The sequence below is a fragment of the Microcaecilia unicolor genome, chromosome 3 (assembly GCF_901765095.1).
Source record: "Microcaecilia unicolor chromosome 3, aMicUni1.1, whole genome shotgun sequence".
In the NCBI taxonomy this organism is placed as follows: Eukaryota; Metazoa; Chordata; class Amphibia; order Gymnophiona; family Siphonopidae; genus Microcaecilia; species Microcaecilia unicolor.
The window spans coordinates 107242013-107256224 of NC_044033.1; the positions used below are offsets into that span (position 1 = coordinate 107242013).

Genomic DNA, 14212 nt, shown 5'->3' on the forward strand with positions numbered 1-14212 from the left:
GGCGTTTCTGCAAGAGGGGCTGGAGAAAGGCCTGTCGCTCAGTTCACTGAAAGTCCAGCTTGCTTCAGGAGTCGCCTGAAGGGTGCTTCCCTGGCCTCACAGCCAGATGTGGTACGCTTTCTCAAAGGAGTTAATCACCTGAGACCCCCTCTGCACTCGATAGTGCCTACGTGGAATCTCAATCTGGTACTACGGACCTTGTAGAAGCCGCCCTTCGAGCCCTTGCCAAGGGCATCGCTGAAGGATCTGACGCTGAAAGCGGTCTTCCTGGTGGCTATTACATCAGCCAGAAGAGTTTCTGAGCTCCAGGCTCTCTCGTGTAGAGAACCATTCCTGCGATTCACTGAGGCAGGAGTATCGATTCGCCCAGTGCCCTCCTTCCTGCTCAAGATTGTTTCTCAATTCCATGTGAATCAGCAGCTTTACCTACCCTCCTTTCGTAGGGAGGATTACCCAGAGGAGTACCCTGCGCTCAAATACCTGGATGTTAGACGGGTCATCATCAGATACTTGGAAGTGACCAATGATTTCCGGAAGTCGGATCACCTATTCGTGCTGTTCGCAGGCCCTCGTAAGGGTCTGCAGGCATCTAAGCCTACAGTGGCACGTTGGGTCAAGGAGACGATCGCGGCAGCTTATGTGGCGGCAGGGAAGATTCCGCCTATTCAGCTGAAGGCACACTCTACTAGAGCACAAGCAGCCTGGATGGCGGAGTCCAGTTCTGTCTCCTTGGAAGAGATTTGCAGAGCGGCTACTTGGTCGTCGGCTCATACCTTCTCACGACATTACCACTTGGATGTGGCTGCTCGGGCCGAGGCCCAGTTTGGGGCTTCAGTGTTGCGTTCAGGGATTTCCATGTCCCGCCCTGGGTGAGTACTGCTTCGGTACATCCCACCAGTCTATGGATTGATCGGCTTGATGATATGGAAGGTAAAATTATGTATCATACCTGATAATTTTCTTTCCCTTAATCATAGCCGATCAATCCATAGCTCCTCCCAGATATCTGTATTGTTTGTGTTCTGGTTATATTTCTGGTTCAAGTTCAGTCTTCATTTCCTGTTCACGAGGACTTCGTGTTCAAGTTCTTCCAATTGAAGTCTCTTCGAGTTGAGACGATTTTGTGTTACAGTGAGCTGCTGCTTCCTCTCCCCCTGTTTCGGCGGTGGTTGGATTGATAACTAAATTATGCCGGCGCTCCCTCCCGCTTCGTGCGGCTGTAGGGTAGCTTTGTATCCCTCCCGCTTCGGCGGTGTTAGGGTAAGCCAGCTCCTCCCGAGGTTGCGGTAGCAGGATAAGCCAGTTCCCCCCGCGTCGGCGGGTGTGGTTTCCCGCCCACCGCCCCGGCGGTGGTGCGCTGGAATATTTCCCCTCCCCCGCTTCGGCGGTGGTGAGCTGGGCAGAGTGTCCCTTTGTGGGTGTAATTCTCTAAGTGCTGAGTCCTGCGGATGGAGTTTTGATATCGACATACTGGGGAATTTCCGGCAGCACATGACGATCACATATAGGGAGGCAAAAGATTGCTCTCTATCTCCACCTGCTGGTAGATGGACACAACCCACCAGTCTATGGATTGATCGGCTATGATTAAGGGAAAGAAAATTATCAGGTATGATACATATTTTTACCTTATTTACCGCCTTTTTGAAGGAATTCACTGAAGGCGGTGTACAGTAAGAATTGATCAAACATGAGCAATAGACAATTACAGCCGTAAAAATATTTAAAAACAATACAAAGTATGGCATGGTATACTATTTACAATGTCAACACAATACGTAATAGAACATTATAAGTGATAGCAAAGGGTAAAGCAAAGATGTAACATATGTATGTAACATATATATGTGAAAGAGTTCACAATATGTGCAAATAGCATGCACTCTCTAAGAAAAGAGTACTATGAACCAGATTCTATATTTGTCACTGAAAAAATTAGTGTAGATGAAAAATGCGCCTATTCATCAAACATATAAATGGGGAGTGTCGTACTCACTCGCAAATGCGTAGTAGAGACCCTCTCTGCCCCGCCCCCGCGTCAATACGTGATGATGGGGGCGTAACAGAGAGGGTCTGTACTGCGCATTTGCGAGGGACGAAACTGCCGTCGCTAACGCTCCCCCCACCCGGCCGGGCCCTCGCTCCGCTATTGAAACAGCGAGGGAACACAGCACACAGCTCTGCTGAGCTGCCGCCCTTCTTCTTCTCTGCCTGTGTCCCGCCCTCGATGACGTTACATCACACGAGGGCGGGACACAGGCAGAGAAGAAGAAGGAAGGCCGATGGACCCTTGGAGGTTGTTACATCCTGATGAAAAAGACTACACTCATACCTCTAGAGCCCACCAGACACTTGCACATTTGGATTATATTTTTTTGTCACAGAAGATGTTAGCACAGGTACGCACAGCTGTGATTGGGCCGGAGGAAATATCTGACCATGCCCTCATTTGGGTCGAATTAGAGCCGACGGCCCCCTACCGGCAGGCTTCAGGTTGGCGCTTCCCGTCATACCTTTTTACTTCTGAAGAATTTAAAAAATTTTACGAAATAAATGGCAGGACTATGTGGCAGCAAATCGGGGACATATAGACGAGCCTGTGTTGTTTTGGTCCACCGCTAAAGCAGTGATCCGCGGAGATATCATCACATTTGTGAATGCGCTCAACAAGCGCATTGTATAGGGAATCGTAGTCCTGGAGCGTAAACGGAGGGCCCTCAAATGAAGCTATGTGAGACGTCCCTCTCCCTCCCTCTTCGAGACAATTACAGTCACTAGGGTGGCTCTGAACAGTTTGTTGCATGAGAGAGCCGAGAGGGCGCAGGTCTATTGCAAGTACAGGTTTCATAGGTATGGAGAGAAAGCAGGGGGACTCATGGCCCGACTGGTAAAACAGAGTCGTAAGGCACACTTTATACCAGCACTCAACACTGAGGAAGACTTAGTAACTACTAAATTAGAGGACATTTCAGATTTTCCTCTGCCACTTTGCAGACCTGTATGGTTCCACTCAGGTGGTGCTTCTTATTCAGCCATTGTCTGCAAACGAGCTTCAGAAAGCTATTAAGGCTTTGAAGCTTTTTTCAGCCCCTGGCTCTGACGGGTTCACAGGGGATTTTTATAAAATCTTGCATTATCAGCTAATAGGTCCCCTTACAGACTGCTATGATGCAGTAACAGAGGGTGGGGAGCTGCCTCTCTATGCTAACACTGCACTCATCACCCTGATACCCAAACAATATAGGCGTTGTAGGTGCCCCCCTTCACCCCTTAGGGCTAAAGTAATGGTGTAGACTTGTGGGCAGTGGGTTTTGAGGGGGATTTGGGGGGCTCAACACCCAAGGGAAGGGTGCTATGCACCTGGGAGCTGTTTTACCTTGGTTTTTTTTGTAAAAGTGCCCCCTAGGGTGCCCGGTTGGTGTCCTGGCATGTGAGGGGGACCAGTGCACTACGAATCCTGGCCCCTCCCACGAATAAATGTCTTGGAGTTATTCGTTTTTGAGCTGGGCGCTTTCGGTTTCCATTATCGCTGAAAAACAAAAACGCCCAGCTCAAAAAAAGATAAAGGTCCATGTTTTTCGAAAATACGCTTCGGTCCGCCCCTTCACGGACCCGTTCTCGGAGATAAACGCCCATGGAGATAGACGTTTCCGTTCGATTATGCCCCTTTATGGCCCCTAAGTTGGGATGTGGCGCATTCATATGATAGGGTTGATGCAGATTGAACGATGTGCTGTTGGGAACGCCTCTCTCTCTTCCGAGGGGGGGCAGGTGTTTCCGGCAAATATGGGAATATTTTTGGAACACCTTGCAGCCTCAAGCATGAAGTAGAATTTTGAACCAGTCTTAAGGCATTCTATAGACCTCTTCAAGCAGGTTTGAACTCAGGAGGTAGGGAGGGTGGGGTGAAGATGGGTGGGGGGGGGGGGAAGGGGGGGGAATTTGGATAAACAGATAAACGGGTTAGTGGATAAGTTGTATAACTTACTTGGCCGTGATACACCCTATCATTGTGACTTGTTTTTGAATGTATGGCTTAATAAAGATGATTTAAACATAAAATACTAACGCAAATCTTGCAGAAATTTTAGGTTAAATGAAACTTTGTACACTTACACCTGCTCAGGAGCAGGTCTGTATTGTAAATTGCAACTTCACCCCCAAGCGCACGGACCCTTGTCTATTATGAAAGTATATTCATACTTTGACACATGGGTAATTTTATAAAAGGCTTGGAATTATTTCAGCTACTGATTGGAAATGAAGTTAGGAAAAATAGGTCTTTAATAACAGAGGTCCAGTGAATTTGGTGACCCTGAGTTTGGTCAGAAGACCATGCGGTCTGGCATTTAATCCTCTATTTCATGGTCCTCTCCCCCACCCACGATCCAGTGTCTCTTCCTGCAGTCCCCTCCCCTCTGCTCACAGTCTGGCATTTCTCCCTTTCTCTCAACCACCACCTCCATACCTCTAGACTACTATAAAACTTGTTTTTCACCAGTAGTGACAGTGACAGCAATGCACATCCACTGCATGTGGCCAGCTCCAGAGTCTTCCTTCCGGATACAACTTCCTGTTTTCACATGAGTGGGATGCATCAGAGGGAAGACTTCATGGCTGATCACGGGCAGTGTATATGCATCACTGTCACTGCTAGTGAAAAATAAGTTTTAGTGTAGACCAGATATGTAAGGGTTGAGAGAGAGAGAGGGCGATATGCCAGACCATCTGCAGGGGGGAGTAGGGAAGTGCAGGGCAGAGATGCTGGATCATGGACAGGGGATGACAATGAAAGAGAGAGAGAGATGTTGGACCAGGGGAGGGGAGGGAGAGAGAGATGCTGGACAATAGGATGGAAGAGAGAGGGTGAGATGTTGGATCACAGGGGCAGGGAGAGAGGAAAGAGAGAGGGAGAGATGCTGGACTATAAGGAAGGAAGGATGGCAGGAAAAAGGGAGAGATGCTGAAGCACTGGGTGGGGGGCAGGAGAGAAAAGAGATGGGATAGGTAGATGCTGGGTGTCAGAGGGAAAAGGACAGAGAGATGTCAGGCTACACAGAAAGGAGAGAAAGGGGGAAGAGATGCTGGGTTACAAGGGTGGAGGGAGAGGGAGGGGCTAAATTGGAACCATGTGGGAGAGGCCAGAGCTGGATGGTGTTACATGAACACAGAGCGCCATGTTTAGAGTACAGTGCCATGATAAATGAGTGAATGGGATGTTTAGCACTTAGTCCCCTGAGGAAGCTTTGAAAGAAAGTGAAATGGAGAGCCCCATTGGGAATTATATTTAAAAGCTAAGTTCTCTGTTGAATTATCCTTCATATAGAGTTTTGAATGGTCATTTTGGAACTGTGGTGACTATATAAAAGATTGTTGGAAATCAAGATGTGATATAAAGTGCAAGATTAAATGAAAAGAAAAGATATTTAATAAACAATAAATGAAAAGATGTTTAATAAACAAGGAGGTTTTTTAGACCAATGAGAAAAATGGAGCCCGATTAATGTGGGCACTAAGTTTTTCTGCTTGGTGCCATGATCAGGACATTTGAGGTCTTTTTCCTCATTATTTTTATATTTATTTTATTCTCATTTTCACAGTGATTGAAGTGAAAAATATATCTCCTCATAGAAGAGAGTAGTTAGAACTAATTTACCTTCAGCTTGATATTGGTTGATATTGGAAAAATAAAATGTCCAAACAACAAAGGTAGAACAAAGTGTTTTATTCTGAATATATTAGCTTTGGGAAATGTGCATTATGTATGCCTTTGGGCTCCGTTTACTAAGCTGCACTAGAGGTGCATTAGTGCTTTTAGCATACGCTAACAATTAGGTATTATTTCACAATGTGCCTAGCAGTGGAGAGATTTGTGTTTCTATTGCTCATATGATATGAGAATCAGAATATTTTTTGTGTGGTGACTTCCATGGAAAAATGTCTTAGGGGCCTGTTTACTAAGCTGTTCTAGAGGTGTGTTAGCGTTTTTAGTGCGTGCTAACTGTGTAGATGCCCATAATATTCCTATGGGCATCTACACGGTTAGCGCACAATAATTTTTAGCACACGCTAAAAACACTAGCACACTTTAGTAAACAGGGCCCTTAGTTTTGATCTGTACCTTTGTTGGGGGAGGGGTATTTGAATTTTTGTGGATGCAGAGCATGTTTACATTTAACTTATAAGAATTGCTGCACTGTGTCAGACAAAAGGTCTGTGAGAGTCATCTATGCACATATATAGGCATCCTATCTGGTGTGTCCTGAATGAAAATAATTTGAGAACCACTGTCATAGAGCCTCAGCAGTATATATAAAGCAAAACAACATGCAGATCTTTCCAAATTTATACCCCGGATGCACTGCTACAAAACTTTGCTTATTGGCCTTCAGTCTCACTCTTTGGGATGGGCAACCTGAGCTTCTTCTGTCCTGAGCTTGGAGCAATAGAATGGCACTGCCTTAGCCTCTCTTACGTAAAATAGATGATGTTGGTAAATAAAGATCATTTGGTAAACATATTTAATTTAATTTATTTATTCGTTCTTGTATTCCACTATTATCCAAAAGCAAGTTTTGGTTCAAAGTGGCTTACAGTTTACAATTGTGGGAATTACAGTGATGTATTTGTCATTACAACTTTCAAGCAGACTGTCTTACAGTTGGTGTGCTATAGTTACAAGGTGGTGTAGGCCTTTAGTATCACATGTTAGCTATAGAATTTTCTAAAATGATAGGTCTTTAGATCTTTTCTGAACTGGAGGTAGTTTGTAATGCTTCTTGTGATCTTGGGTATTGAATTCCACCATTTGGATCCCAGATAGCAAAATCCAGCCATGTAGATGGATTTGTATGTTATGTTTCTTCAATTTGGTAGGTGAAGTCGTAGGTAGCTTTGGTTTCTGAGTTTGCATTTCTTGGGGCTAGATCAGTCAGGTCCATCATGTAGTTTGGAGACATGCCGAACAGAATTTTGAAGATAAGGGTACTGGGTTTGAAAATTAGTCTTGCCTTGATTGGGAGCCAGTGTAGTGCTTTAGTAGTGGTGTTGCACTTTTGTATTTTTACTTTTTGAATATCAGTCTAGCTGCCGTGTTTTGAACGGTCTGCAGCAATTTCAGTATGTTTTCTTTGTACTCTATATACTGTATGCTGCATTACAATAATCTAATTGGGACAGTATCAGTGATTATACTATTAGGCGAAATGATTGTCTGGGAAAGTAGTCCCTAATCCTTCTCAGTTTCCATAGGTTTCTGAAGCTTTTTGATCTGATTGCTTATATTTGGCTTTCCAGGATAAGGTGTTTGTCAAGAATGATTCCTAGTATTTGTAGTTATGTTTCAATTTGGTATGTTTGTTTGTTGATTGTGAAGTTTTGGTAGGAAGTGTGATTATGTGGGCTGGATAGTACCAGGAACATTTAGTTTGAGTTTGAAGGTTGTGGCCCAATTTTCCATAAGGTCCATACCTTTTTTGATTTTATCCAGGATTTCTGTGATGTTGTTGATGGGTATGTAGATAGTGACATCATTGGCATATATGGATGGATTAAATCCCAGTTGTTCCAGTTTTTTGCAGAGTGGAGCCATCATTACATTGAACGGTGTTGGTGATATTGGAGAACCTTGTGGTACCCCAGAGTTAGAAATCCAGGAGGCTGAGAGTTGGTTGGTCATCTTTACAGTGTGGGATCTAGTCCTTAAAAAGCCATTTAACCAGGCTGCTACCGCATTGCTAATTCCCGTATAGTCGAGTGGGGTCATTAATGTTGTGTGGTTGACTAGGTCAAATGCACTTGACATGCCGATTTGGAGTATTAGGATGTTCTGTCCTTGGCATATCAGTCTTCTGAATTTTGTTATTAGGGTGATTATGGCTGTCTCAGTGTTGTATGATGGTATGAATCCTGATTGTGAGTTGTGAAGGAGTGAGAAGTGTGTTAGGTAGTCCATTAGTTGTTGTGCTACTAGACCTTCCTTCGTTTTGGTCAGCAGTGGTATTGAGGCCACTAGTCTATAGTTTGTGAGTTCGTCCCTGTCTATAGTACTCTAGCTAAAGCTGTCATACAAACTTGACTACCTACAGTGTTCTAGACATGGTCATTTCCCTTCTTTATCCTTGACTTTGCCCACTGTGCTGGTGATATCGCTCAGCTGCCAGCTGAGTAAGTTTAACTGTTTGCAGCCCATTATTATTTTTTGTTTTTGGCCAAGTCAGTCTGCCACCTAATCCATTATATATGAGAATGTGCCTGTCAGATAGTATGTAAGAAACCCCAGTCCTCCTCAAATACATTCCCATATTGGACTCCTTAATAGAACCAAGGCTGGGGAATTCAGCCAGGAGGGTGGAGTTCAGTCAGGCAGAGCCGTGCCGATATGGTAAGCGGGGTAAGCACCGCAGGGGGGCGCCGACCTCTAGAGGGCGCCGCCGTGGTGCTTACCCTCACCGCTTACCCTCGCTCCGCGCCGCCGAGGCCTTTAAACCTTTTACCTTCGAGGCTCGACGGTCGCAGCAGCGTCAGTGAAAGCGCTGCCGACGTCTCCCTTCCCTTCGCGCTCATTGGTTCCCTCAGTGTCCCACCTTCTTCTGACGTCAGAAGAAGGCGGGACACTGAGGGAACCAACGAGCGCGAAGGGAAGGGAGACGTCGGCAGCGCTTTCACTGACGCTGCTGCGACCGGAGGTAAAAGATTTAAAGGCCCCAGGGTGCGGAGCTGAGGTAAGGGAAGGGCAGAGAGGCATGGATGGGAGGGCAGGGCCCAGGGAGAGGACAAATTGCTGGAAATGGAGGGGAGGGGAGAGAAGAGGATTGCTGGCTATGGATGGAGGAGGGAAGGGCAGAGAGGGACAAGGATGGGCATGGATGGGAGGGCAGGGCCCAGGGAGAGGACAAATTGCTGGAAATGGAGGGGAGGGGAGAGAGAAGAATTGCTGGCTATGGATGGAGGAGGGAAGGGCAGAGAAGGACAAGGATGGACATGGATGGGAGGGCAGGGCCCAGGGAGGGGAGAAATTGCTGGAAATGGAGGGGAGGGGAGAGAGGAAAATTGCTGGCTATGGATGGAGGATGGAAGGACAGAGAGGGACATGGATGGACGGGCAGGGCGTAGGGAGAGGAGAAATTGCTGGAAATGGAGGGGAGGGGAGAGAGGAAAATTGCTGGCTATGGATGGAGGAGGGAAGGGCAGAGAGGGACAAGGATGGACATGGATGGGAGGGCAGGACCCAGGGAGAGAGGAGAAATTGCTGGAAATGGATGTAGAGCAAGAAATGAAGAACTACTACTACTTAACATTTCTAAAGCGCTACTAGGGTTACGCAGAGCTGTACAATTTAACATAGAGGGACAGTCCCTGCTCAAGGACAAGTGAACAGTCAGTCCGAAAGGGGCAGTCAAATTGGGGCAGTCTGGATTACTGAACGGTAAGAGTTAGGTGCTGAACGCAGCATTGAAGAGGTGGGCTTTCAGCAAAGACTTGAAGATGGGCAAGGAGGGGGCTTGGCGTAAGGGCTCAGGAAGGTTGTTCCAAGCATAGGGTGAGGCGAGGCAGAATGAGTGGAGCCTGGAGTTGGCGGTGGTGGAGAAGGGTACTGAGAGGAGGGATTTGTACTGTGAACGGAGGTTTCGGGTGGGATCGTAAGGGGAGATGAGGGTAGAAAGGTAGTGAGGGGCGGCAGACTGAGTGCATTTGTAGGTAAGAAGGAAAAGCTTGAATGCAGTATCTGATTGGAAGCCAGTGAAGTGACCTGAGGAGAGGGGTGATATGAGTATATCGGTTCTGGCGGAATATAAGACGTGCAGCAGAGTTCTGAACAGATTGAAGGGGGGATAGATGGCTAAGTGGGAGGCTGGTGAGGAGTAAGTTGCAGTAGTCAAAGCGAGAGGTAATGAGAGCGTGGACGAGAGTTCGGGTGATGTGTTCAGAGAGGAAAGGGCGAATTTTGCTGATGTTAAAGAGGAAGAAGCGACAGATCTTGGCTATCTGCTGGATATGCGCAGAGAAGGAGAGGGAGGAGTCGAAGATGACTCCGAGGTTGCGGGCAGATGAGACGGGGAGGATGAGGGTGTTATCAACTGAGATAGAAAGTGGAGGAAGAGGAGAAGTGGGTTTTGGTGGAAAGACGATGAGCTCGGTCTTGGACATGTTCAGTTTCAGGTGGCAGTTGGACATCCAGGCAGCAATGTCGGATAAGCAGGCTGATACCTTTTTCTGGGTCTCCGCGGTGATGTCTGGTGTGGAGAGATACAGCTGGGTGTCATCAGCATAGAGATGATACTGAAAACCATGAGATGAGATCAGGGAGCCCAGGGAAGAGGTGTAGATAGAGAAAAGAAGGGGTCCAAGGACAGAACCCTGAGGGACTCCAACAGAGAGCAGGATAGGGGATAGAGCCATGAGAGTGTACTCTGAAGGTACGAAGGGAGCAATAAGAGGAGAACCAGGAGAGGACAGAGCCCTGGAATCCAAATGAGGACAGTGTGGCAAGAAGTACTGTAAGTCATGATTGACCGTGTCAAAAGCGGCGGATAGATCAAGGAGGATGAGGATGGAGTAGTGGCCTCTGGATTTGGCAAGGAACAGGTCATTACAGACTTTAGATAGTGCTGTTTCTGTCAAGTGTAGAGGGCGAAAACCGGATTGAAGTGGATCGAGGATGGCATGAGAGGAGAGAAAATCAAGGCAGCGGCTGTGAACAGCACGCTCAAGTATTTTGGAGAGAAAGGGTAGGAGGGAGATGGGGCGATAGTTGGAGGGATAGGTAGGGTCAAGTGATGGTTTTTTGAGGAGAGGTGTGACTACGGCGTGCTTGAAGGTGTCAGGGACAGTTGCAGTGGAGAGAGAGAGGTTGAGGATATGACAGATGGAGGGGGTGACAGTATGAGAGATGATGTTAAGTAAGTTGGTGGGGATGGGATCAGAAGAGCAGGTGGTGCATTTCGAGGAGGAAAGAAGGCGAGCGGTTTCCTCCTCAGTGATGTCAGGAAAGGAGGAGAAAGAGGCCTGGGTTTGTTAGTTGAGGGAGAGGGTTAAAGGGTGAAGAGGAGGAGGTGGCTTGGTAGTGAACTCAAGGTTGATCTTTTGCACCTTGTCGCGGAAGTAATCAGCCAGTGATTGAGGAGAGAGCGAGGGGGAGTGGGAGCGGAGGGCACTTTGAGGAGGGAGTTAAGGGTGGCGAAGAGACGACGGGGGTTGGAGCTGAGAGAATTGGTCAATTGGGTGTAATAGTCCTGTTTGGCAAGGAATAGGGAGGAGTGGAAGGAGGATAGCATGAATTTGTAGTGAAGGAAGTCTGAATGGGTGCGAGATTTCCTCCAGAGGCGTTCAGCAGATCGGGCGCAGGAGCGAAGATAACAGATGCAAAGGGTCAGCCAAGGCTGGAGATTAGTACGCATGGAGGCATATTTTCAAAGCACTTTGGGAGGCTAAGTTCCATAGGTTTCTATGGAACTTTGGGAGGCTAAGTGCTTTGAAAATATGCCTCTTTGTGGGACGGGAGGTGGATGGTGCGAGGGTGTTCAGAGCAGAGGAGAGAGTGGCATTGTAGGCGGAGACAGCCTTGTCGACAGACTCGGAGGACATGACGGAGGGGAGGAGATTAGAAATACTAGAGGATAGGGTGGCAGGGTCAATAGCCTGGAGATTCCTGGAGGTAGTGGTTAAAGTTGGATGGGGCTGGGGGGGGGGGGGGTGAAGAAGAGTGAAGGTGATTAGGTGATGATCGGAGAGAGGAAGAGCTGAGGCGTGGAAATTGGAGGGAGAGCCGGAAGAGGAGAGGGCGAGGTCAAGACAATGGCCGTCTCGGTGAGTAGGGGTGGTGGAGCGTAGCTGGAGGTTGAAGGAGGATGTTAGATTGAGGAACTGAGAAACGTGAGGGTCGGATTGGTCATCAACGTGTATGTTAAAGTCTCCGAGAATGAGGGACGGAGATGAGGGTTCAAGAAAGACGGAAAGCCAGGCATCGAAGTCGGTGAGGAATGAAAGAGAGGGATTTATTAGGGGGGCGGTAAATGACTGCCACTCTGAGTGGCAATGGGTAGAATAGCCGGATGGAGTGTGCTTCAAAGGATGAGAAGCAGTGAGACTGCGGTAGGAGGAGGGGTTGGAAACTACAGGAGGGCGAGAGTAGTAGCCCGACGCCTCCACCGCGGCCAGCTGGGCGGGAAGTGTGGGAGAAGAGATATACTCCATGACAAAGGGCCTTGACTGAGGCAGAGTCTTCAGGGGAGAGCCAGGTTTCAGTTAGGGCGAGCAGTTGAAGGGAACGAGAGATGAAGAGATCGTGGGTGAAGGGCAGTTTGTTGCAGACCGAGTGGGCATTCCACAAGGCACATGAGAAGGGGAGGGAAGAGGGGGGGAGGAGGGGAATAGAAACGAGATTGGAGACATCACGGAATCGTTTGCATGGATAGGAGGAGGACAGATGAGGAGGAAAGTAAAGAAATAAATGGAAAGGAAGCCCTGGAACGGAGTTAAGAGGACAGATAGCAGCAGAATCAGATACTGGGCCAGCATGATCGGAAAAAGAAAGTCACCAGACAACAAAGGTAGAAAAAAATCATTTTATTTTCATTTTAGCGTTTGGAATATGTCCACTTTGAGAATTTACATCTGCTATCTTATTTTGTAATGTATAGCAATTTGTTTCTAAGAATATTGCTGACAATTCCTGTCAGTGTGGCAAGTGGTGAGCGATCATTTTCACGGTTAAAAATCATAAAAAATTATTTGTGATCTATTTGTTGAGCAGTCCCACAAATATGCACTCCATCTTTCAGCTCCTATTTCCTTTGCATCTTGTGCCACACGGGGGTGGGGCGCCAACTGATAGTCTGTAGGGGGGCGCCAGAGACCCTAGGCACGGCCCTGCAGTCAGGGCAGATAAAAATCCAGAGTTGGGGAAAGTCACAGAGAACCTGAACAGGAAGAAGCAACCCTCCAGACTACACCTCCACTATCTATTTGTAAGGAATGTTTTGTTGCTCAGCTACTGCTTTTGCCTGAAAGGTAGGACAGGCTGTCTGTTATATGTTTTGTCTTATTAACCTTAATAAATTATGTTTCTGTTTGTTCCTTAAGTTGCCTCAGTTGTTTTCTTGTGAGCCTCCTAAAGGCCTAGAGCTTGAACACTTGCCTATACTGTTACATTTGCAAAGCGCTCGACATTGCTTTTTTTTCCATTAGGAGCTTGATGTACCTGAGAGACAAAGGAGTCTTAGAATACTAGACATTTTATCAAAAGCAAACAGAAAATAACCATTTTCTATCAAGAATCCAAATAGTGGGAAATAAATATAGAAACAATTTGTGTTGTCTCATCAGAGCCAGCTCTGATGCATAACTTTGAACTATTTCAGGGATGGCAGAGAGAGTGGCATAGTGACAAAAGTATTCCTTGTAGCATACGAACCACCAAACACCTTGTCTTCGGATGAAGATGATGCAGAGAATTTTCTGCAAGAGCTTTCCAAACAGGTAACCAATAACATCTGCTGATCTGACATCTACCAGAGCTGTCCATGATATAGGACTTATAGCCTTGTAAGTAAGCACTGCATGTTATAAGGTCTATATTTTAACATTTTATATTTCTATCACAGATGTACGTGAGAGTATTAAATTTCAAAGCAGCACAACAAGGTGAAATATTCAATAAATACCTGTTTTAAAAAGACATATACACGATGAAGCCTATTATCACAAAACTCAAATATCGGTCAAAATTTTCCATTTTTGGATCCTCAGAAACTATAGCCAAAAGCTTCCCTTAAAGTAGCTGGCTATTCATCTTGATCCAAAAAACTTCTTTTATACCGTATCTGTATATTCAGTGCTGAGGATTCTAGCTGCTTAATTAACACATTAAAACACATTACCTGCTAATTGCTTTCCTTTAGTCCCTCCGGACCAGCCCAGATCCCTCCCTTCAGGTGTTTTCGGTTTCAAAAGTTGGAAGATACTTCTTTATTCGGAGCTTTGTTGCTGGTGTTTGTAGTTATTTCTTTAATCTAAAAAAAACCCCCAAAAAACAAAAAAGAAAACAATACCTTTTCTGGATCTTTAAGTATCCTGATATGCAGGGGCATATCTTTGGACACAATATGTTTGCAGGCACTCACCCTATGTTGGCAATGTGCCCGTAGCTGCTCAGGTTTTTGGATGCACAGACCATTTATTTCTTTTTTCGGTTTACTTCTTCTTTGGTACT

The 14212-nt window shown here is 46.5% G+C and overlaps 1 protein-coding gene across 3 annotated transcripts in view; it reads left to right on the forward strand.

Annotated features, from left to right (window-relative positions):
* DZANK1 (double zinc ribbon and ankyrin repeat domains 1) overlaps positions 1 to 14212 on the forward strand; it is a 179695-nt gene that overhangs the window by 9804 nt on the left and 155679 nt on the right. For all 3 annotated transcript variants that reach the window (XM_030196241.1, XM_030196243.1, XM_030196242.1), the window contains one exon: positions 13362 to 13479. In XM_030196241.1, coding sequence (XP_030052101.1) covers positions 13362 to 13479 — 118 coding nt within the window. The remainder of the gene's footprint in view (positions 1 to 13361; positions 13480 to 14212) is intronic.